Source organism: Echinops telfairi, unplaced genomic scaffold (assembly GCF_000313985.2).
Source record: "Echinops telfairi isolate 266 unplaced genomic scaffold, ASM31398v2 ScPeMD7_7457;HRSCAF=8495, whole genome shotgun sequence".
In the NCBI taxonomy this organism is placed as follows: domain Eukaryota; kingdom Metazoa; phylum Chordata; class Mammalia; order Afrosoricida; family Tenrecidae; genus Echinops; species Echinops telfairi.
Genome location: NW_022111357.1, coordinates 4,124,894 through 4,148,063, shown reverse-complemented (window position 1 = coordinate 4,148,063; position 23,170 = coordinate 4,124,894). Strand labels below are relative to the sequence as shown.

Genomic DNA, 23,170 nt, shown 5'->3' with positions numbered 1-23,170 from the left:
GAGGGAGTACTTGAGTGGAGGCCCAATGTCCTTCTGCTACCTTAATACTAAATCTATAAATGTAGGCTCATAGATCTATTTCCCCATCCTCATATAGTATTCTTTTCACTCCTTTGATTACCAAGTAGTGAGCATATGTTGGAGTTAACATCTAATGTGCTGCCAGCCTTGACTTCTGTTTTCTTCTAAGAGCCATACTGTATGAAGTAGGCAAGTTTAAAGTTTGTGTACACAAGAGTTTACTTACTCCATGTACTTTTTCTTGGCAGATCTCAGACATCTACATTAGTGGAGAGTCAGGGGACATGTCAGCCAAGGAAAAGCTGCTCTTATGGACCCAGAAAATAACAGCTGGTTACACAGGAGTCAAATGCACCAACTTTTCCTCTTGTTGGAGTGATGGGAAGATGTTCAATGCACTTATCCACCGATACAGGTAAATGCAATGGAATTTCAATAATTAGTTATAATGCCATGTTTTTCTCAGCCAAGTAGCAAAGCTCTGACTCATTTACCCATTTGAAAAAGGAATAATCAATCAGTTTCTACTATTAATGCCTTGGGACATAGATAGCAATGAACAAGAACACAAACTTTCTTGCTCTTATGGAGCTTTCTATTTCTGCCCAGAGGGAGGAAAGGGGAATAAACAAATAGATACATGCTGTCAGACAGAGGTCAGTGCAGTAGACAGATGAAGAGAGATGGGGCTTTGGTACTTTGCACCAGGATGGTCAGAGATACTTCTCTACAGCATGGACAGAGAGGGAGTGAGCCAAGTAGACCACTGGGTGAGAGTATTCCAGTCAGAGAAAGTAACAAGTACAAAAGGCCTGAAGCAGGGACGTGCATGTGATAGTTGAGGAATAACCAGTGGCTGGAGTTGAGTGAGTGACGAGGACAAAGGGATTTTGAAGGATAGAGGAAAAGTCATTTCTTACTAGGCATAAACACATCCCAATCTTCACTCAACACTAGTTTGATACCATTTCCATGACATATCTAGTATGTTGTTAAGTTTGTAATTAAGGAACTCTGGACTCTTGTTATATCATTAATAATGGAATTAGAATCTTTGAAACCTCCTACTTTCTCTCTAACTCACTTGGTGTTACCTTTGGGAACTTCTAAGAAGCTTTTGGAAGCTTTTATTAGAATGAGATCATGTTTGATGTGTATATGGAGGCTTTTCATGTGCATTGATGGACTTTTACAGACCTGATTTGGTAGATATGGAGAGAGTACAAATCCAAAGCAACCGAGAGAATCTGGAACAGGCTTTCGAAGTGGCAGAAAGACTAGGGGTCACCCGGTTACTGGATGCAGAAGGTGAGAGCTCATAAAACGCAGGCAAGGCTGGGTGTGTATTTGTGAGTTTGGGCATACAGCCATGATTCCTTCTCCAGCAGGTTCCTTTGCTCTGAGTGTTTTCTTCTCTCTCTCAGATGTGGATGTACCATCTCCAGATGAGAAGTCTGTAATCACTTATGTGTCTTCGATTTATGATGCCTTCCCTAAAGTCCCAGAGGGTGGAGAAGGAATCAGTGCTATGGTAAAACAGTGGTTTTCTAAAATTGGGTTAATTAGACAAATGTTTCTTAAGCATTCACTGGTATTGCTGCTGTTACTGTGTGCCCTCAAGTCAATTTTAACTCGTAGTGACCTTATATGATTCCGTAGAAATGATTCAGGTTTCTTAGACTGTTATCTTCATGGATCAGATCATCTTTTCTGCCATGGAGTGGCTAGTGGGTTTGAACTATTGACCTGACCTTTGAATTAGCTGCACAGCACTGGAGAATTATGTAACTAAGGGCTCCTATTCCGTTTATAAAGCGTAAACAGAATTGAGATCATCTCTATTCTATCATGAATTGTACTTGACCCCTAAAAACAATTCTGTGTGCTGCCAATAATTTTGTTCTAGCAGAATTTTTTATTAAATTCTGCCAGCAAAAAATGCCCCTGCCATTGCTACTTATCATTCAAACTGAGGCGGTAGTTTTTCATCCTCTAATATTAGCTTGATTACGTGTATCATAGAGCTTTTCTGAAAATGTCTAGTAGCTTAGTTTGTAGCCATTCTAGGTGTTAGGGAATTGAAACCCATACTAAAAACCCTTGGGGTAGTTTGAAACTGGGACTCTGACCTGTTCATTTAGCTGCATAATACTTAATTGAGGGACTGAGCAATTGTCTAAGCTGTTAGAAGAAAGGATTTTATGTGGTGTGGGGTGATCTGAGCTACTTTCTCCTGGGCTGTTTTGGGTATTACTGCTCAGAGGCTGTGTGATGTTTACCTCTGGCAATAGGAAGTGGACTCCAGGTGGCAAGAATACCAAAGCAGAGTGGACTCCCTCATTCCCTGGATCAAGCAGCACACAATACTGATGTCAGATAAATCTTTCCCCCAGAACCCTGTTGAATTAAAGGTAAAATCATGGGCTTAAATTACTTTTAGAAGTTCATTCTAAGGAGTAAGTTTCAGAGCTTGCTGTTGCTTGTTTTGGGGGGAAATTGCTTACATTCATTCATTCATCACCAAAATGTTAATGTTATAGGCACTTTATAACCAATATGTACACTTCAAAGAAACAGAAATTCTGGCCCAAGAGAGGGAAAAAGGAAGAATTGAGGAACTATATAAAGTACTCGAGGTAAGGAAGCACACCCTTGCTGGGACTTGGGTTGCTGTTGTGTACTGTTGTTCTTTCCTTCTTAGACAAATTCCCCTGCTCCTTCCCTAACCAGCACTTGTCACAGTACTCTCAGAATGAAGTTCACATTTTGTCCAAAGGGATAGTTTTAATCATCTTTAAAAGGACAAGTTGAAAAATGGTATATGTTTACTCCACATTCTTAATTTGTAGATGAGTTTTCCAGTTCTCAGAATGGAGTATCCTGTTCTTAGGATATGAAGTAAAGGGGCTTTCACTAGCATTCTGATTCCTGGAGTTGAGCATTTAACCTTCCCCAAAATGGAGATTATTGAGGAGACAGGAGGGTTTGTGAGGAGTAGCAAAGTGCAGTGATTTAGATCAGGAAGTTCCTGGATTTCAGAGGTCGGATCACCCCACCTCCATCCTACCTCAAGGTGAAATCCTAATGTTTAACATTCCATTGTCTTTTTTTCTCTCTCTTATTAGACATTGGGAAAATAGCTGAATGGTGAGATAGTGAAACAATAAATGAGTAAAAAAAAAACAGGACTGAGGGTATGAGTGCATTTTTGAACTCTGAATATCTCTGCCTTTTTTAGGTGTGGATTGAATTTGGCCGAATTAAACTGCCTCAAGGATATCACCCTAATGACGTGGAAGAAGAGTGGGGAAAACTCATCATTGAGATGTTAGAGCGAGAGAAATCACTTCGGCCTGCTGTGGAGAGGTAGGTCGGAGCCTGAGGATGATCTGACATTTACTGAGCTGCTTTAGGCCCTGAGCTTGAGTGATTTTTATTTTATTTTATTTTAGGCTGGAATTGCTGCTACAGATTGCAAATAAAATCCAGAATGGTGCTTTGAACTGTGAAGAAAAACTGACACTAGCTAAGAATACACTGCAGGCTGTGAGTCCCTGACTGTTTTACCTCACTTCTTATGTCACATGCTTTCTACTTGTCACCTTCTGCCCTAATGGTTGAGGTATCAGTTGAGGAATCCGACAGTGTATGTCCCTTCTTGGAATTGCGATGGACCCCTTGGTTCCTCAAGCTCTAGTGAGTGGCAGCTGTGATTGAGTGGCACACTCATTGTCTCCCTTTCTCTCTCAGGATGCTGCCCACCTGGAATCAGGACAGCCCGTACAATGCGAGTCAGATGTCATCATGTACATTCAGGAATGTGAAGGTCTCATCAGGCAGCTGCAGGTGGATCTCCAGATTCTACGGGATGAGAATTACTACCAGCTGGAAGAGTTGGCTTTTAGGTGAGGGACAAGGAACTCAAAAGGGTGGATGCTGAGGCTTGGGTAGCAAACATGGTCAGACACGGATTTGGAGGACCTTGGAGGTCATTTAGGGTGTGTGTGACTCGGCTATGGTCCTCTGTGTAAATGAAACTCCTTGTTTTGGTGGCTCTCTTGGGAGTATACAGTTTCTCTAATAAACAAGAGGAGTAGTGGGTTATTGAGTCTGCTCTATCTAAAAATACAGTAATTAATATTAATATTTGTTTTCTTTTATGATATCTTTGTATTTGTTCTTTTGTAATTTTTGCATTTATGCTAAAGCAAGCATCAACATTGAAGTATGAGTTGTTTACAGTTAGATTGTTAAGTCAGTTTTTCCTTGTGGGGGAATCAAAGGAATTTTACATGGATCATTGCAGCAACTAAGTTCAGTGACTCATTTTCTTTGTTGAAGAATCTATGGAATATTCTTCTTATTGAAATGGTGTATATTGTTTAAAATATCTCAGTACCCACACTCACTAAAATTTTATAATTCATATTATTCTACTAAATTGGTGCACACAACTTTTGGGTTCAATCATCAATATTGTAGTTGCATTTAAAAGGAAGTTGCACCAGGAAGGGAGAGGAAAAATGAGGACCTAATGCCGGGCAGGGGCTTAAGTGGAGAGGAAATGAGAATGATGAGGGCAATGAATGTACAAATGTGCTTTACACAATTGATGTTTGTATGGATTGTGATAAGAGTTGTATGAGCCCCTAATAAAATGATAAACAAACAAATAAATAAAGGAAGTTACATCATAGCTAAAATGCATGCACACACGTATATATGAAGGGGCTTCTGAAAGTTTGTAGAAAATGGAGTTAAACGATACTGAAGAAACCTAATCTGTATAAATTTTCTCTGAAAATACAATAAAATTTTATGCTGCGATGTTTCTATGAGCTTTTTAAAGCCCCCTGATGTATATATAACTTACCCATTTCTTTCAAATGCATGAATAAACAGAGGAGACGACATCATAGATTTGTACCCACATATCTTAACCTCTAACTCATTGTTCATGCTGTTATACCAGCCAGGAGGCTGTGTAATTAGGTATTGATTTGCTTCCTTCCTGTTAACAAAATGATTTGGCATTTACCTCAAAGATGACTCTAAACTAGATAAAGATATTAACATTATTACTTTGCATTCATATAATTTTTTTATAAAGCACTTACTTTCCCTGCTATTTTTTTTTTTTTTGAAACCACATCTTTGTAAAATGAATTGGGAAGATTTTTTTTAAGTGTGCTAAAAATGTAAGTCCTTTCTTTTCTTCTACTTCAGGGTTATGCGTTTGCAAGATGAATTGGTCACTTTGCGTCTTGAGTGTACAAACCTGTACCGGAAGGGCCATTTCACTACTCTTGAATTGGCTCCACCCACTGCTTTAACCACTACTCATCTAAAGGCAGAACCTTTGAGCAAGGGAACCCATTCTTCTACCTCCTGGTTCCGAAAACCCATGACTCGGGCTGAACTCGTGTCTATCTCCTCCTCTGAGGATGAAGGCAATCTCCGATTTGTGTATGAACTACTATCTTGGGTAGAGGAGATGCAGGTGGGTATATAAACAAAATGTGTATGCATGGCACTAATGCTTACTGAATCCATCGTTTTTTTCTAAGAGAGCTAGGATACTCTGTGCCTCTTGTATAGATTATCTTAATTATTGATGCTGTCTGGGACCTAAGCTTAAATCTGAATTGGATAAGGTCAGCTCAGATTCTCAAAATCCCACACAATATGGCATAAGCTTTCAAAATTTGGAGCCCTTTGAGAATCTCTTCCTTTCAGCTGACTGCCTAAGTGGTGGGAGTCTGTAGTAAAAATTGCAGCCTACGAGCTTCGTTGATTTTTTTCTTCATTGGCAAAGGAGTTTATTCTTCAATTAAAAAAATAAGTGGCCTCAACTCTTAGGAAGGCTGTTACATTTACAATTCCCAGGTACACTATTCACATATATTCTAAGACAGGCATCCTCAAGCTACGGCCTTTGGGCCACATGCGGCCCGCCAAGGACATTTATCCGGCCCACCGGGTGTTTTTGCCCCGTTTTTGTTTTTTGTTTTTTTCCACTTCAAAATAAGATATGTGCTGTGTGCCTAGGAATTTGAGTTGTTTTTCAAACTATAGTCCGGCCCTCCAACAGGTCTGAGGGACAGTGAACTGGCCCCCTGTTTGAAAAGTTAGAGGACCCCGGTTCTAAGATAATGGTTCAGACTTGATGTTGTAGGTCTTTTCTTCTAGCTTTCTCACCCTGCTGCTTCATATTAAATTCTTCCTATTTCCAGAAAACAGATTCTCCATGCATCAATACTAAAAATGTAGAAAGACAAGCTGTTTAAAAATCCTCTCCCATTAAGTAGTAGTTGAAACCTTGAATTAAGTGGAACATTTTTAGTAGTTTCTCATTTTTATCTGTTTTGATTGTAAAATGGAGAAGAGACTCTAGAAAGGGAAATGCATATATGTTCAGCTAGTGAAGACCCTTTCCTGGATAATAAATTCAAGAAAGTATCCTCATAAAGCAGCAGCAAGAAATGACCTTCGCTGCTTCTTGAGGGTGATTTTAGCATATTTTTCTATAATAGGTCATAGAATGATGGTGAAGGTTTAGATACCCCTGTGCTTAATCTTCTGTCCCTAATCCACATACCCAAATGATTCTAACAATTTTCAGTGAATTATTATATTAAATTTTTCTTTTGCAGATGAAGCTGGAGCGTGCAGAATGGGGTAATGACCTGCCCAGTGTGGAGTTGCAGCTGGAAACCCAGCAGCACATCCACACCAGTGTAGAAGAATTGGGCTCTAGTGTCAAAGAGGCCAGATTGTTTGAGGTGAGGGGCATTCTGAATCCATGTGGAAGCATGCACAGCACAGCTGTCCCTAGGAAGAAAGGGGCTCTAGGAAAATAATTATAGCAAATGTCATATCTCATTTAAGAGCAGGTTACATTTTCACACTGTTTTAATCTTTGTAAGCATCATGAGAAAAGTATTTTAATTAGCCCCTGTTTAATAAAAATTAATGGTAGGTTCTTAGTTCAAAAGGGGTGCTGCCAGGGAGGGTGGAGGGAAGGTGAGGGAGAAAGGAGAAACAGATTACAAGGATCTACATATAACCTCCCTCCTGGGGTACGGACAGCGGAGAAGTGGGTGAAGGGAGACGTTGGATGGTGTAAGACATGACAAAATAATAATACATTTATAAATTATCGGGTTTCATGGGGGAAGGGTGGAGGGAGGAGAAAAATGAGCTGATACCAAGGGCTCAAGTAGAAAGCAAATGTTTTGAGAATGATGATGGCAACATATGTACAAATGTGCTTGACACAATGGATGAATATGGATTGTGATAAGAATTGTACGAGCCCCCAATAAAATGATTAAAATAAAAAAGGGAGGGATGCTTCCAAACTCAGACTTGATAACTCAAAAAAAATTCATGCTCTTTCCAATTCACCATCTGTCTGCAATAGAGATCACTTGTAGAAAACTTTAGTCACTCCCATTCCTCACTGTCTCTCCATTTTCTATTTCAGTGCTCTTTCAAAAAGCAACTGGGTTGGGAGTCATTTGGCATAGGCTTTGCTTAGAAAACCCTCAGAATTGCTGGAAGCACAAGAAACTGAAGTCTGTCATTTGTATTCGCCTGCCGGACTGTTGGCCCTTGGTGCTGCTCCATGCTATAAACCTGACCTGACCCCCCCCCCTCCCTGCCCCCGCCCTGTGAGGTTGACTAAGTTTCTGTAGCCAGTGTTTGTTTGTGCAGGCATAATGTCTACATAGTTGAATCCATAACGTAGTTGTGTTTTTGTTATTCTTTCTCTAATGTACTTTCATTTAATTACTTTTTAACCAGGGCAAAATGTCCCAGAATTTCCATACCAGTTATGTTGAAACTCTTGGGAAGCTGGAAACACAGTATTGTAAATTGAAGGTGAGTTTTAATTGACTATATTAACTTCTTCCTATGGAGAATTTGGTTCCCTCCAGTGACTTCTCATTTCTGATTCTGCAAGCTCATGGCTTGGCTTGTTTTGGTTTGCTGTTTGTTAGGATATATCATGGACTGTGTGACTATTTGTATATATTGTAAACTTTTCTAAAATGTTTTAATGGATCAGACGCCTTCAATCTAAAAAGTTTTAAGTAAGCAGCATCCCTCCTAGCAATCATGCTTCATCAAAGCTCTGGCTAAACGTGCATTGAGACATTCAATACTACAGGTTTGCAATTATTAGAGAGAGAGCCCCTCTTTACCCTGCCCTGGACAATCACAACTGTCCACTTCGGACAGTCGTAGATCCCTTTTCAGTCATGGAGTCCCACCAAGGCCCTGTGAGTTCTAGCTTCTAGTTAGGATTGAAGATGGCTCTGGGAGTCCTCTATGCACATTTGAAGCTTTTACTAAACTTGACTCCATGGAGTAGCACTCAGGGATAGAAAAGCAAGGCTAAGCTCATTTTCTTGGATATTTTTGCCTTTGTTGTCAAATGTGCCAGATGCATACAGTTTTAATTTAACCTTGTAATCTTTGCTTTAACTAGGAAATGTCTAGCTTCCGGATGAGGCACCTTCAGAGCCTGCATAAGTTTGTCTCTAGAGCTACAGCTGAGTTGATCTGGTTGAATGAGAAGGAGGAGGAGGAACTAGCATATGACTGGAGTGACAACAATCCCAATATCTCAGCCAAGAAGAGTTACTTCTCCGTGAGTCTAGCACAACAAGCCTGTCATGTTTATGTAAAACCAGCAGAATACTGGGTGGGGGGGGTGGGGCTAGTCTGCTGAGAGCTTGGGTTTCTGGCCAGGTAGACCCTGCTTGTTGCCACCTCATTTGCCTATAGGGGGAGTATAGGCCAGAGACAACAGAATCCTAGATTAATTTTTTTATAATCCATATAAATAGTATTTGGGGTGAATGGAGCAGCAGTCTGGAAGCTGAGTCATTTTGACAATAATATATCATTTTGGAATGAGAAGTAGCTGAATTTAAATGTTGTTGTTCCTCTTTGACTTGGCCCTGTGACCTTGAGCAAGTCATTTAATCTCTGGGCTTCTATAAAATGGAATAATAAATGCCACTTCAAAGGATTGTTAAAAAGATTGTGTAACATTTCATAAGCTAATGTAGGCAAAATATAATGAAGGGTTTGACACATAGGACAAACTTAGTTATGGTTCGGTGATGATGATATTTAGTAATCTTGCTAATATCTTTGGCATCAACAATGTTATTTAACTAGGACAGGGGTTGGCAAATTGGCTCTCCAAGCCATATGCAGCTATTTAGGCTCTGAAGTATAATTGAAAATAAAAATAAAACTATATTCAGATAATGGTGATTTCATTTGTAAAAATATATTTATGACTCAAATAATTTTTAAATTGTTGGCATGGACAAGATTGGCTCTTCTGCCTCAAAAGTTTGCTGATCCCTGAACTAGGGTGTACTCTTGGCTTCTCATGTATTCTGAATTCTGTTGAACTCTTTAAGTAATTTTTGGCCTTATTTCTTTAATTTGTAAAATGAGAAGAAAGCTCTGCATTGTACAATGGCACGATGTTTTTAATACTTTCAATGGAAGCTGTAAGCAAATGAGTGGAGGTTACATGTTGCTGCTTTTAGCATTTTCACAACTCAAAGACTTTTCAGGATTTTGTAAACATAATCTTGAACACACTATAGAGCAGTTTTACTCTGTACATCTGAGACTGCCATGTATTGGAATTGACTTGACAGCCAAGAATAACAACAAGCACTATACAGATAAGGGAGTATTTTTACTATCATTTTAACTCCTTGGTGGCTGATTCCATGGGCCTAGATTTCTTAAGAAATGTTAAGTTCATTTTGGTTGGAGAATGGCTTGTGATTCTTTTGAAGCAAAAAGGAAAGAAGGAGTCATCTAGGGATAATGTGAGAATTTAAATTAGGCTTTATAACACTGATACAGAGGAAGTGCTCCAAAAGCAAAAGGAAGATGCGATCAAGTCTGATTGTGAGGGTAGTGTCAGCTTCACAGGAGAGCCGGCATTTAGACTGAGTCCTAGAGGATAGAGAGTCAGGAGGGCATTAATAGTCAAAAGAACAGTTTGAGCACAGTTTGAGCACTGCTTAGTGATACCAGTTTCCATCCATACCATCAGTATGGATACCATCAGTGTGCCATCTACTGTGTGGGAGGGTGCAGACCTGAGCCATCTGCTCCAGGCAAATTATCTCCTTTCTCTGCCCCGTGTGCTCATTCCAGGTTTCCTCACTTTGCTCAAGTCCCATGTCCTTTGTGAATCATTCTCCAATAATCCCAGCATTTTCTTCTCTGAAATATCTCTATATGGCACTAGTCCTGCGTTATAGGCCCCTTCAAGATAGAGCAGGAAGGGAGCACAGCCTTTTCTGCTATTGCTGTCTTTCCATGGAAGGCACTTAATGCATAAAATGGAATTAAACTTTCAGGAGTTGACAATGGAGCTTGAGGAGAAGCAGGATGTGTTTCGGTCTCTACAGGACACAGCAGAACTGCTGTCACTTGAGAACCACCCAGCCAAGCAGACTGTGGAGGTATGTGGTTTAGAATGGGGGAGAGGCAGGTCTTCAGAGGCGGTTGGTAAAACAGTATTCAGATTGGAGGCTTTGTTTGGCTGAGAGAGTTGAAGAAAGCCTCTGGGATTGTGGACCTTACTCCTTTCCTTCCCGCACTGTTCTTATTGCCCTTAAAAGACTTCAAACAATTTTGATCATCTAAAGAAGAATGCTAAAGAGCAACAGGAGGCGATATATCCACTCCAAATTTTATGGGACAAAGCATTGTAGTCCTTTTGTTTTCAAGTAATTGTCCACACAAACCCTTCCTCTTGTTGGTGTAGTCTTTTCTTTCCTAACAGGGAGATGGTGGAGGAAGCCAGGATGGGTTTATGAATGCCTGGGTTTTACTAATTAGATCATTTAGTTGGGAGGATTTTTCAGTGTAACCTCTTCTAACAACTATGTTGGGTAAAAAGCAGGCCCCCTCTTTGTGGGAAGTATCATTGAGCATTTATCAGGTGTCTTCCTGTCTTTTCGGTTGACCTGTCATGAGCAGAATTGCACTTAGCTGAGAGCATGACACATTCATGTTGGCTTTGCTAAACTCACGCTGTTCTGACTGTGCGCTTGGTTACCACAGGCCTACAGTGCTGCTGTTCTGTCCCAGTTACAGTGGATGAAGCAGCTGTGCCTGTGTGTTGAGCACCACGTGAAAGAGAATACTGCTTACTTTCAGGTATGTTTTACTGTATGCTTGGGGGAAGTGCGGTGTTGTGCACGTGCATGTATGTCTGTGTGGGTGGGTGTGAACGTCTGCCCATCAGAGAGGGTAAGAAATTATGTCTGCGTGCAAGGTAAAGGTGAGATAAAAGACATACCCAAATCTGGTAGCTTTTACTATATAAAATATCACTCCCAAATTTATTTAAAACAGCAGTCATGGTACTATAGGTTGGCCATTTGGTCCTGTTTCCTTGAGTAATTCTTCTCAGTGCTAGAGCTTTTTTTTTCTTTTTTGCTGCAGGCAGCTGGAAGGTAGACTGAGGCCAAGAGACCTCCCTCAAATATCTGATAACTGGTTGGGCTGGTTAATAGGGGGGATACAAGGCTGTGTGCCTCTTCCAACAGACTGACTTAGGCTTCTTCACAAAGTACCTTTGCTCTTCAAGCTGCAAGAGAGAGCAAGCCCCAGTGCACAAACACTTTTTTCTGCTTCCATCACACTTATAAATGTGCCATTGTCTAAAGCAAGGCGTGTAGCCAAACTCAGATTCAAGAGGAGGAGAAAGAGACTACATGTTAATACAGAAGCTGCAAACTCTTGTGACCAGGTTTTCTTCTTGTGAGCTACAACCAAATAAAGAATATACTATTTGTTTTCAGGTGAGGGTAGAGGAGGAAATAAGTTGTTACCTCTGTTTTTGCCTTAAATAATCCTTTCTTTTATAATTATATCAGTGAGTTAAAACATACTTAACTCTTAACCTCTAGGCTTTTCATGAAATTTACCTCACTAAGCGCCAAAAAAGGAAAGCGCAGGGGTTTCTGAGGATACCGGAAGCAGGTTAATGTCTCTAGGTATGATCACTAGGGAGCCTTTGCTAGTTCAGTAGTTAAGCACGGGACTGCTAACTGACAGGTTAGCAGTTTGATCTCACTAGCTACTCTCAGGGAGAAAGATGTGGTAGTCTGCTTCTGTAAGGATTTCCAGCATTGGAAACCCTGCAGAACAAGTTCTGTTCTTTCCTATTGTCGGGTGGCTATGAGTTGGAATCAGCTTGATGGCAATGGCAATGGGTTTGGGTGTTCTTTTTGTGTTGGTCACCACCAATATTTTGATGACATGGCACTTTTAAGTCCTCCAGTTTAAACATCGATGGCCTTTGTAGTGGACTCTCATGGACCCAGTGGCGTGTAAGCCCCTCTGCTCAGTTTTGCACAGTAATATTGTTCTTTCTTAGCCAATATCTCAGCATTGTGATGTATGAGCACACGGTATCCCCCCCTCATATCCCCACAGTTCTTCAGTGATGCACGAGACTTGGAGTCATTCTTGAAGAACCTCCAAGACTCCATCAAACGAAAATATTCTTGTGACCACAACACCCATTTGTCCCGCCTTGAGGACCTGCTCCAGGACTCTATGGTAGGTGTTGAATCGGTGGGGATGCTTACTTCTGAGAAACAGAGTAAAGCATATCAGCCACCGCCGTTGATAGTCTTGAAAGCAAGGGGTGGTGTGTGCTGGCACGTGCTATTAAGTTTTCTCATATTCAAATAGAGCTTAATCAATTTTGTCCTTTCCCTTTCTTTCACTTTTTTTCTTTCTTCCTTAATGAAGCTGTTTATAAGATTCCTTTGAGTATATTATTGAAGTAAAGGCTAGTCGTCTCCCCCTGGACCACTTAATGCTCTTCATACTTTGTTTGCATTGTTTCTATTTTAATTCAATTTCTAGAGACAAAGTAGAACATGAAAAAGAAGGCTGAAGGGATTAGGAAGATCAAAGTCTTTTTCACTTTCTCATGAAAAGAGAATTAAAAATAATAATAACCCATTGAAAGAGACCTGCATCAATTTTTTTCTTTCTTGGGTATGATGATGGATGCCCTTGGGAAATGCAAATAGATAATGCTTGACTGTTAACTTGAAGGTTGGTGAGGCCTACCCAACTACTGCCTCCCTCCCCAGAAAACAAGGCTGACAATCTACTTCCTTAAAAATTACAGCCAAGAAACCAAGGACCAGTTCTCCTCTGGAACACATGAGGTTGCCGTGAGTCAGAATTGACTCAACAGCAGCTGAAAACAATAATGAAGTTTTATAAAATTGATTTTATTCCATTAACAATATTAAAATCTTATTTAGATGTAACATAAAATGTGTCCATTTGTTTATGTAGCAGTTTTTGTTGTTTATGTAGTTTTTTGAAAATAGTTTGTGCTTCCAGTATTTAATCCAAATAAATTTTATATTTATTCTTTCCAGATAATTATTATTCAGGAGTGCTGATAATAAACTCAGCAGGACTGCTTACAGTACACAGCTCTTAGTTGGTGTAGTAGTTACCTGTTGGGCTGCTACCTGCAAGGTCAGCAATTCAAAACCACCAGCCACTTTGTAGGAGAAAGGGCAAGGCTTTCTATTCTCATGAAGATTTATAGTCCCAGAAAGAAACAGAGGCCATTCTACCCTGCCCTGTAGGGTTGCTGTGAGTCAGAATTGTCTCAATGGCAGTGAAGGAGAAGGGTTGACGAGATGAGGCTCAAGATACATTTTTTTTTAAAGGTAGAAATGTATATGTAGTAGAGAATTTACTTTTCCTATGTGAGAAACCAAAAGAACCCCACATCATTTCAGTAGAAATTTGCAAATTTGAATTTGAACCAGAATAATGGAAAAACGGTATAATTATTGGGTGGTTGAAATATGAGCCCTTGTGAATGTGAGTTGATTTTCTTTTTCCTCTTCTCTTTTGGTATACTCTCAGGTATTGAAAACCGATGCTTTGGTTTACATTCATTGTTTCATCTGGGCCAGTAGTCCGTTAATTTAATTAATTTGGAATAAAAGATAAAGAAACCAGGGACTTTTCAGCTGTTGTCTCTAGAATGTCTCTCTTAAGGGCACTGCATGTGGAAAGGAGGAAGACAACCCCTGGCTGCCATCTCCTCCCTCCCACAGCGTGCCTTGCTGCCACAGGGTAACTCCTCTGCTATTGTTGTCATGCCTTCCTTCCTTCTCTTCTCGAGGGTTGCTGCTCTCTCCCCACCTCTCCAGGTCAGGGGCACCGGGTTGGCGGCGTCCGTCATCGGGGCCTGGAGTCACCTGGGTCTGCTCCTCAGCTTATCCGACAGGTTCGGGAGCATCTGTCCTGGCTTCTGATCCTTTTCAGAACTTTTACCACGCTGAGCCCTTGGTCTCTGGAGCTTGAGATGTTTGACTGTGGGTTAGACAGACATTGACATCTTTAATGCAAGGAAACGGAACTGGGTAGACCAGCTCTCAAGTATGGAGAAGTGTGGCTGTCTCCCTGATATATTCCATTCCTTTCTTAACTAATAAGTTAAAGTTGTATTTCTTCCAATCATGCTCCCGGGGACAGGCACAGGTAGTTTATTTAAGCATTTCTTTTTCTTTACTTGCATATTCTTATTCTTTAGTGGCATTTCTTAACATTATTAACTCTTTACCCTCATCACATCTACTTCCATCCTAAGAAAGCCCTCTTCTTTTATACCTCAAAATGGGCTTGACATATCCTTATTAATAGATAAAACTTAATCTTTGCCCCCTAATGGAATTGGTAATAGTAGATTGCTACCAATTTTGTTGACTTAGGTTTATTGTTTTTTAAGATAATTGGGTTTGTTGAAACTTCAGAGTTTCCATTGTGCATGATATTTCCTTGAAACCAGTCACACTTACATGAACATGGCAAGTTACAAGGTGCTAAAAGGTAAATGCTAAGTGATTTATCATGATGCTTTCAGCAGCAGCATTGTTGAAGATTAAAAGTCTTCCTCTAGAACACCTGACTCAATTTTAAGAAAGTGAAATACATGTAGTAGAACTTGGAATTATTTAATGCAATTATTAAATGCAATTAATGCAATTATTTAAATATTTTTAAGTGTAATTGTAGGTTCTCATAGTAAGAAAGAAAAACTGATTTCTGCCAGTGAGACTCTTAATAATAATAGTGGCAGCAATAACAATAATAAAAAACGATAGCTATTAGTATTATTATTATAAATAAATCCTTTTATTGGAGGCTCTTACAGCTCTTATTGCAATCCATATATCAGTTGTATCAAGCACCTTTGTACATATGTTGCCTTCATCATTTTCAAACTATTTTCTTTCTGTTTGAACCCTTGGTATCAGCGCGTATTTTTTCCCTCCCTCCCACCTTCATGGACTCCTGATAAATTATAAATTATTATCATTTTCAAATCTTACATTGCCCGTTGTCTGATAGCTATAATTTTTAATGTCTACATTCATTGGGAAAATCTTTTGTTAATTTTACAGCCATATTCAGCAGCTAGAGAGATTTTTCTTTTGATTTTTGCATGTGACTTTATGGTTTGTTGGAAGGACACAGGGCAAAAGCTATAAAATTTTGTTACACAGCACTCGGTAGGAGACAGAAAGACTTTTTCTTTATTCTTATATTTCTAAGATTGCTCCATTAAGGATCCCTACTTAACTGAGAAGTGACCTTCTCTGAGGGAATGGAGCACTCAGTAGGCTTTGTTGGTCACCCTGGGTAACAGCATTAATGTTTTTTTATTTCTCTTCCCATTTTGTAGGATGAAAAGGAGCAGCTTATACAGTCCAAAAGTTCCGTTGCCAGTCTTGTTGGGAGATCAAAAGCCATTGTTCAGCTAAAACCTCGCAGTCCGGACCATGTGCTGAAGAGTACCATTTCTGTTAAGGCCATCTGTGATTATCGGCAGATTGAGGTGAGGAGGTGGGAAGGGTACTTCTGGGCACCAGAGAAGGGAGAGAGAAGGAAAACATTCTTAGGGTTACGATAAGGAAAGAACAAACAATAATTTTCTACTTAGAATTTAAACCTGATCCATGATTAGCAGTTTGCAGCCACCAGCAGCTCCTTGGGAGAAAGATTGGGCTTTCTGCTCCCATACAGTTACTTACAGTCTCGGAAACCCATAGGAACTCAATATGAGTCAGCATTGACTTATGGCACTGAGTACCTGCCTCAGTGACTGGCGTCCTCATTCACCCAATAGCCTTAGCACTGAAAGATGTGGTGTAGCACCTGGCAGATGTTCCTGGCTCTCCTTTTCTCCTTTCCTGCCCAACTAGCAGGCCCACCAAGTCAATACTATGTTGTGTATATCACTTAAATGTACTTCTTTCCATCCCTGCTGCTACTACTCTAGTGTAGACCATTTGTTTCCTTCACTTAGATCATTGCTTCAGCCTTCTTATTTAACACATTCTTTATCCTGGCCACTAGCATGTTCTTTTTAAAAAAATATATGTCACGCCCCTGCTTAAATGCTACAATTTCATGCTTTCTTGGGAGAAAGTGTGAACTCCTTAATGAAGATTACAGAGTCTTGTATAATCTCTCTCTACCTCTTTTGCCAAGACTGGATTATGCCCTTGGATTATTGTTCCTTGGTAACTTGTCATTTTATAGCATTTGTAGCATAGTATTACAGCTTAATTAGATAAGGACCACTGGTGAGCCAATGGTTAAGTGCTTAGCTGCCGCCAAGTGAAAAGTTGGTAGTTCAAAACCACAAGCTGCTTTGAAGGAGAAAAGATCTGGTGATCTGCTCATATCTGGGGATGTGCTCTCATCAATATCACAGCCTAAGAAATACTTTGGGGCAGTTCTGCTCTGTCATAGGTATTCCTATGAGTTGGAATCAATTGGACAGCACACAATAATAACATTGTGTAAAATATATTTTTATTCAATAACACCAATGTATGTCTTCTGCAGTCCCCCAAATCCCCTCCTGTGTTAGTTTCCTATATGTTCTGTTACATTAATGGGCATGTTATTAATGTGGGCACATTATTTATGGAAAATAAGGTACCCCCCTAGAATATGGGAGTATAAACCATATTTGTGTGTTGCCTATTGTACTACCATTTGTATCCCTAGTGCCTTAGATACTTTTAGGTATATAGTGGAACCTCAATAAATACTGTCCAAAAGAATGAATAAATGAAAGAATGGGACTGTACTTTTCTGTATCTCGCTGTTTCCATCTATTATGTAACTAGGGATAATGATGGTAACTTGTTGCTCCTGCTAGCAAGAGAAAGAATTGGTAATTCTAAAATGTTGAAACTTTTTCAGGTATTTGGATGGGGTGTTAAGGAGGAAGAAAAAAGAAGTATCACGAAAGCAAAGTTGTGATTATTTACATCCCATTTCTTTTTTACCCTACTAGTCGTCAGTACAGAGATTGCTTTGAAAGATCTTTTAATCTCTTCAGAACTCTCACACACTGTTATCTGACCTTCAGTAAGCATTTTATAAATGCTTGTATTCTTAATTTATGAGATGCCACACATTTCCTATATTGCATATACCCATTATCCTTTTGTCAAAATTAGGAAACCGTACTAAGTGATAGGAGATCTCAAAATGAATTTTTTCCGTAGTTATATCATAGCCTTGGGATAAAGTAACAGTTAATCATACTAAGTGATAACAGATCTCAACATGAAACTGTTTCCTTAGTTGTATCCCAGTGATAGCCTTGGGATAAAGTGACTGCTAATAAAGGATTGTTGGTTTATATTCACTGACAATAATTTGTGGTTTATTTCTTCAGATCACTATTTGCAAGAATGATGAGTGTGTGTTGGAAGATAACTCGCAGCGGACCAAATGGAAAGTGATCAGCCCCACAGGAAATGAGGCAATGGTGCCATCAGTCTGTTTCCTCATCCCTTCACCCAATAAGGAAGCCATTGAAATGGCCAGCAGGTAACTGCCACTCAGTATAGCCCTGAGTGAGCTGGTAGAGGAATCTTTATGCTTTTGTGATCTCCTTGAGCAGAGGGAGTTTTATGTGCTTTTTTGTTTTGTTTTGTTAAAAGACTTCAAGACCTCCTAACTGGGTTACACACTCAAGTACTGTCAGATACATACTATATGTTCCATCATACCTATATTGAATTGAGACATAGTTGGTCATATTTACTTTTTCATAAATTCTGGTTTCTAAACTGTTTGTCTTAAGAAGAGTGACCTTGTAGTGACAGCTAATTTTTTTTAAATTTTCTACTTTATCAGACATGTGCATATGACATGTGCATATCAAAAGTTAAATTATACCATAAAGCTCATAATAAAAACTAGCAATCAATCACCACCCTCATCCCAGAGTTTTTGTTCCCAGAGTCAATTATTTTCCATTGCTTTAGCAGATTTTAACTTCAAAATTTCTCAGTAATGTGATTTTTCTATCGCCTGATTTTGTTGTTGTTGTTGTTTAACTTTGGACATTAGCTATTGACTTTCTAACTCTAGGAAATGAGAATTTAGGTGTTGACACAAACCCTTCTTTCTAAATTCCTAGTGTACTTATATCTTGATGTTGGTTAACATTGATATTTTCTGTTACTATTTTTATTACATGGAAGTGTTTCATGTTGAACCACACAGTACTTACTGTAGGTGATTGCCATGACATTTATTCCATCATGCCTTATCTCTCTGAATTCATCCTCTGCCATGCTCCTTCTTACTCACCTCAAACTACTTTTGGGGTACCTAGTAGGCACTCAGTAAATGATTGTTGAATGAAAGAATGGATAGAATGTGTGCATGAATATATCTATAAATACATTTCCAAATAATTTTTTATGTGGATTTGATAATGGCTTTGTTTTTTAGCTTGCTTAATTGATGAGAGAACTACATCAGTGACCAAATTTGAGGAAATGTAGTCTACACAAGACTGCTCTCACTTCTGACACCAACATTAAGCGTGAGGAAATCCTTAAAATCACCCTTTATTTTGAAAAACTACTAGAAAAATACAAAGAACTCACAGAAAACTGCTATGCTTACAATTACATGCACACACACTAGTGAAACCAGAGCTACTTAGTATTCCTCCATTCACTTTCCATCTTCTAAAAGTTGACACAGATGCTCTAATGTGGTCCTTTTCAATTTTCTTTGTCTATATAAGCTTAAATAGTTTTTAATATCTACGGAAAGATATTACTGAGTTATAATGGGATTGTGGAAGGTAGGGAAGATAAAGTAATGAGTTTAATGTTTCTTATTTAACCAGATATCTTGGCTTCTAGTTTACCCTATCTATTTTTTATATTTGTTTTTAGTTTATGAGTTTTAAAGTATTCATTACATCACTTATTTAACCACACTTCTATTTTTCATCCATAAGTTCAGATTTAGTGCCATCACATGGGATTTTTATGGGAATTAAATATTACCTTTTTTTTATTGTGGTAGATTTCAATCATGTACAAAAAAGTAGTAAAATAAACATCTATTGACTCATCCCCCAGTTTCATATCACTCATATGAATTCATAGCCAGTCTTTCAAACTAATCTAATCTATGCTTCTTTTCCCCTCTCATTTCCCCTCTCCCCACTTTTAATAGTATGGTGATATATAATTCACATATCATATACGTCAATAGTTCAGTCATATTTGAAAGAGTTGTCCAATATTTACTACAATCAGTTCTAGATATTTTATTTCTTCTCATTGTTATTAGCTCCCCAGTTCCCTCTAACTTCCCCATCTCTCTTATTTTTAAGAAAATCCTAGTTATCATTTTACCCTTAAATATTCAATGCAGTATATATCATGAAAAAAATAACACCACAATATTATTATTATACCAACACAGTGAAATTCAATTTTTTAAATATCATAGATCAAACTAGTGTTCAGATATCCCTGAGTTTCTCTAAATAACAAAAAAAGTTGTTAGTTTATTCCAATACAATCCAAGTACAGTCCTTATGTAGCAAGCAAAAAATGGTTGACAATTCCCTTGAATTTATTTCGATCTGTATCCAAAATGGATTTCCGAATTAAGTCTTCACTCTTCATCTCTAGTCTTTGTCTCACATTTTCATCTCGATTTGAATAAAACCAAAGCACTTTAGTATGTATGTGTGAGTGTGTTTATGTATCTGTGTGCATGTAAGTCTCCTAGAAATTAAGACAGACTTACACCTGGGGTGCTTTTTTAAAAAAAAACACTTTTTCTCAAGCACTGCACACTGCAATTTCCTTTATATGCTGGTTGTGCTTCTTGAGTTGCTGTTAACTTTTTTTACTTGCTGTTTATTCTCTTAAACAGTTTTAATTTTAGTAACATATAAGGGGGCTTCAAAATTTTGTGTGTAGATGGAATTAAAATATAATGGAGTTTTCAACAAACTTTTTGAAGTACCCTTGTATTTCACAAAGCATTTGCTATTTCAGCCATTTTCATGTGTACATCTCAGTGACATTGATTATGTTCCCTGTGTTGCACATCCATCACCACTACCTATTCCCAAAGACTTATCAGTCTTCACCGAGAGTCAGTGCCCCTTTCACATGACCCTGGTTATTAAGTTGCTATTCATAAGCATTTTGGCAATTTTATAAATACATAGAATACTTTTTAGCCAGGGACATCATCATATTCCGAGGAATAGCCTGTCTTTACTTGTTTCTTGTGAGTATTTTCCCCTCTGAAGTTTCTCATAATCGTGTCACATGCTGGTAACATATATAAGATTGCTGAATACATGCTAGTACATACACCCACTAGGCAATCCAAAGAACTTGAGGACATCAGTTCATTAAATCCTAAAGACTTTTGTGTTGGTAGTATTTGATTTGTTGTCTTTTTCTGCTCAATATGTAAGTTCAGTTCTGATAAGGCTGTCACATTTGTCTGAGAGATACTAGATGGGAAGGGGGAAGGGGGAAAAAGGGGGGAACCGATCACAATGATCGACACACAGCCACACATAGCCCTCCAGGGGAAAGAACTGAAACCATGTGGGGAAGGGAGATAGTGGTCGGTGTGAGACATAAAAATAATAATAATTTATAATCTATCAAGGGCTCATGAGGGTGTGGGGAGAAGGGGGGGGGAAAGGAGCTGATACCAAGAGCTCAATAGAAAGTAACTGTCTAGAAAAGAATGATGGCAACATATGTACAAATTAGCCTGATACAATTGATGTATGGATTGTAATAAGCATTGTTAGAGCTCTCAGTAAAATGATTAAAAAGAAAGAAAGAAATGAACAAGCCCATTGCCATCTCGTCAATTGTGGCTCACAGTAACCCTATAGGACAGAGTAGAACTGTACCATAAAGCTTCCAAGACTATGGTATAGTGGTTATGCATTGGGCTGCTAATCACAAAGTCAGCAGTTGGAAACCACCAGCTGCTCCTCCGGAGAACAATGAGGCTTTTTTACTTCTATAAAGAGAAACCCACTACCCCATACTTTTTCCATTGAGCAGCTGGAAGGGTCTAACCATCAACCATTAGGTTGACTATTTGCTTAACTACTGTGCCACTAGGGACCCTCTTTGTCCTCATAAGGCCTCTGTAGGGCCACTAGTTAGAATCCTCTCAATGGAAATGAGTTTGGGGCTTTTGTTTGTTTTTGGTTCATAGTGGCGTTGAAGTCCTGCAAATGCTATAGCCAGATTCTGTGTTTGTTTGTAGGGTGGAGCAGTCTTATCAGAAGGTGATGACCCTTTGGCACCAGCTACATGTTAACACCAAAAGCCTTATATCCTGGAACTATCTTAGGAAGGACCTTGACCTTGTCCAAAGCTGGAACCTGGAAAAGGTAGTTGTGAAAACTTCCATCCAGATTCACAATCTATTGAAAAGTTTTTTCTAAAGGAGATGGTTATTATATTACTGTGGGACTCCTCCTCACACAAATGGACTAAAGCTGTGTCAGGGATATTGTTCCTGGGTTAGGGGACCAAGAGTTCCAGGAAGTAGAAACTAATGCCTGAGTAGTTATGGAAATTCCTGTTGAAAATAAGTAATATCTTTGGTGTTCTTGGTGGAAGGGGAAGGTTGCAGCTTTATTTTCACTTTCTAAGACCAGTGTCGTCTTTGCATAAAAATATACATTGGGGAAATGCCAGTGAAATAACTATTTTTAAGAGTCATGTCCAGGAAGATACAAGGGGTCCTCCTGATGTTCTGTTGATATTCTGTGTCTTGATCTGAATGCTGATTAGATCGTCAAATTTGTGGAAAATCAACACATTTATAATGATAATCTGTGTACTTTTTTTGGATCTGGGTTAAAGTTCAATTAATGCTGAGAGAAAAAGAGAGAAAATTACATTCCCATTCTATTGAAATTTCTCCTGGCCTTTTCTTATCAGCTTCGATCTTTAGCACCTGAGGAGTGCCACCAGGTGATGAAGAACCTCCGGGCCCACTATGAAGACTTTCTGCAGGATAGCCGTGACTCGGCCCTCTTCTCAGTGGCTGATCGCTTGCGCTTAGAAGAGGAGGTGGCTGTTTGTAATACACACTTCCAGCACCTGATGAAGTCCATGGAAAATGGTGTGTGCATTGGGAAGAAGGGGAGAGGGTGGGAGGATGCACACCCTGAAGGAGGCTGCTGGAAAGTTCAGTATTTTGCCAACATTTTCCATTTGAGTTGCTAAAGCTTTGAAAACTACAGAGATGATTTCTCACAATAAAATTGTGACCAATGAGGGCTACTGATAGGTTGGTCGTTATTGCTACATCATCCTATCACATGTTCTTGTAGCTCTTATGTTTTGATCTTTAGAGATCAGTGTGCAGTGTGGAGAATTTAGTGTCAGATGGAAGGTTTCCCAGATAAGGCCTTGCTTTCATTTAGTAGAATATCAGATCTACTAGAACCAATGATGCCCTTTATTTGCAAGTGAATCTGTTGCTCCCAGGTTTACTGATCTGGAGCCTAAGGAGCCTTGCTTACTGCATGGTCAGCTGTTCAAACCACTAGCTGCACTGCCCAAGAAGGATGAGGATTTCTGCTCCCTTATAGATTTACAGCCTCGTCAGCGGAACAGCAGGGGAGGGGAGTAGAAAGATCCCCAGGGAATGATGAGGGTGGACATTGGAGACAGGGCATGGTGCCCCAACAGGCTAGACTGGAAAA

At 39.2% G+C, this 23,170-nt stretch overlaps 1 protein-coding gene across 1 annotated transcript in view; it reads left to right on the top strand.

The window, feature by feature from the left end:
- Positions 1-23,170, top strand: part of MACF1 (microtubule actin crosslinking factor 1) — a 406,007-nt gene that overhangs the window by 215,792 nt on the left and 167,045 nt on the right. The window contains exons 6-24 of the mRNA XM_004704946.2: positions 270-436; positions 1,217-1,329; positions 1,446-1,552; positions 2,313-2,432; positions 2,562-2,657; positions 3,260-3,387; positions 3,474-3,567; positions 3,772-3,926; positions 5,248-5,521; positions 6,675-6,803; positions 7,828-7,905; positions 8,516-8,677; positions 10,428-10,532; positions 11,137-11,232; positions 12,517-12,642; positions 15,812-15,964; positions 17,825-17,979; positions 21,718-21,844; positions 22,401-22,584. Of these exons, the coding sequence (XP_004705003.1) occupies positions 270-436; positions 1,217-1,329; positions 1,446-1,552; positions 2,313-2,432; positions 2,562-2,657; positions 3,260-3,387; positions 3,474-3,567; positions 3,772-3,926; positions 5,248-5,521; positions 6,675-6,803; positions 7,828-7,905; positions 8,516-8,677; positions 10,428-10,532; positions 11,137-11,232; positions 12,517-12,642; positions 15,812-15,964; positions 17,825-17,979; positions 21,718-21,844; positions 22,401-22,584 (2,569 nt within the window). The remainder of the gene's footprint in view (positions 1-269; positions 437-1,216; positions 1,330-1,445; positions 1,553-2,312; positions 2,433-2,561; positions 2,658-3,259; positions 3,388-3,473; positions 3,568-3,771; positions 3,927-5,247; positions 5,522-6,674; positions 6,804-7,827; positions 7,906-8,515; positions 8,678-10,427; positions 10,533-11,136; positions 11,233-12,516; positions 12,643-15,811; positions 15,965-17,824; positions 17,980-21,717; positions 21,845-22,400; positions 22,585-23,170) is intronic.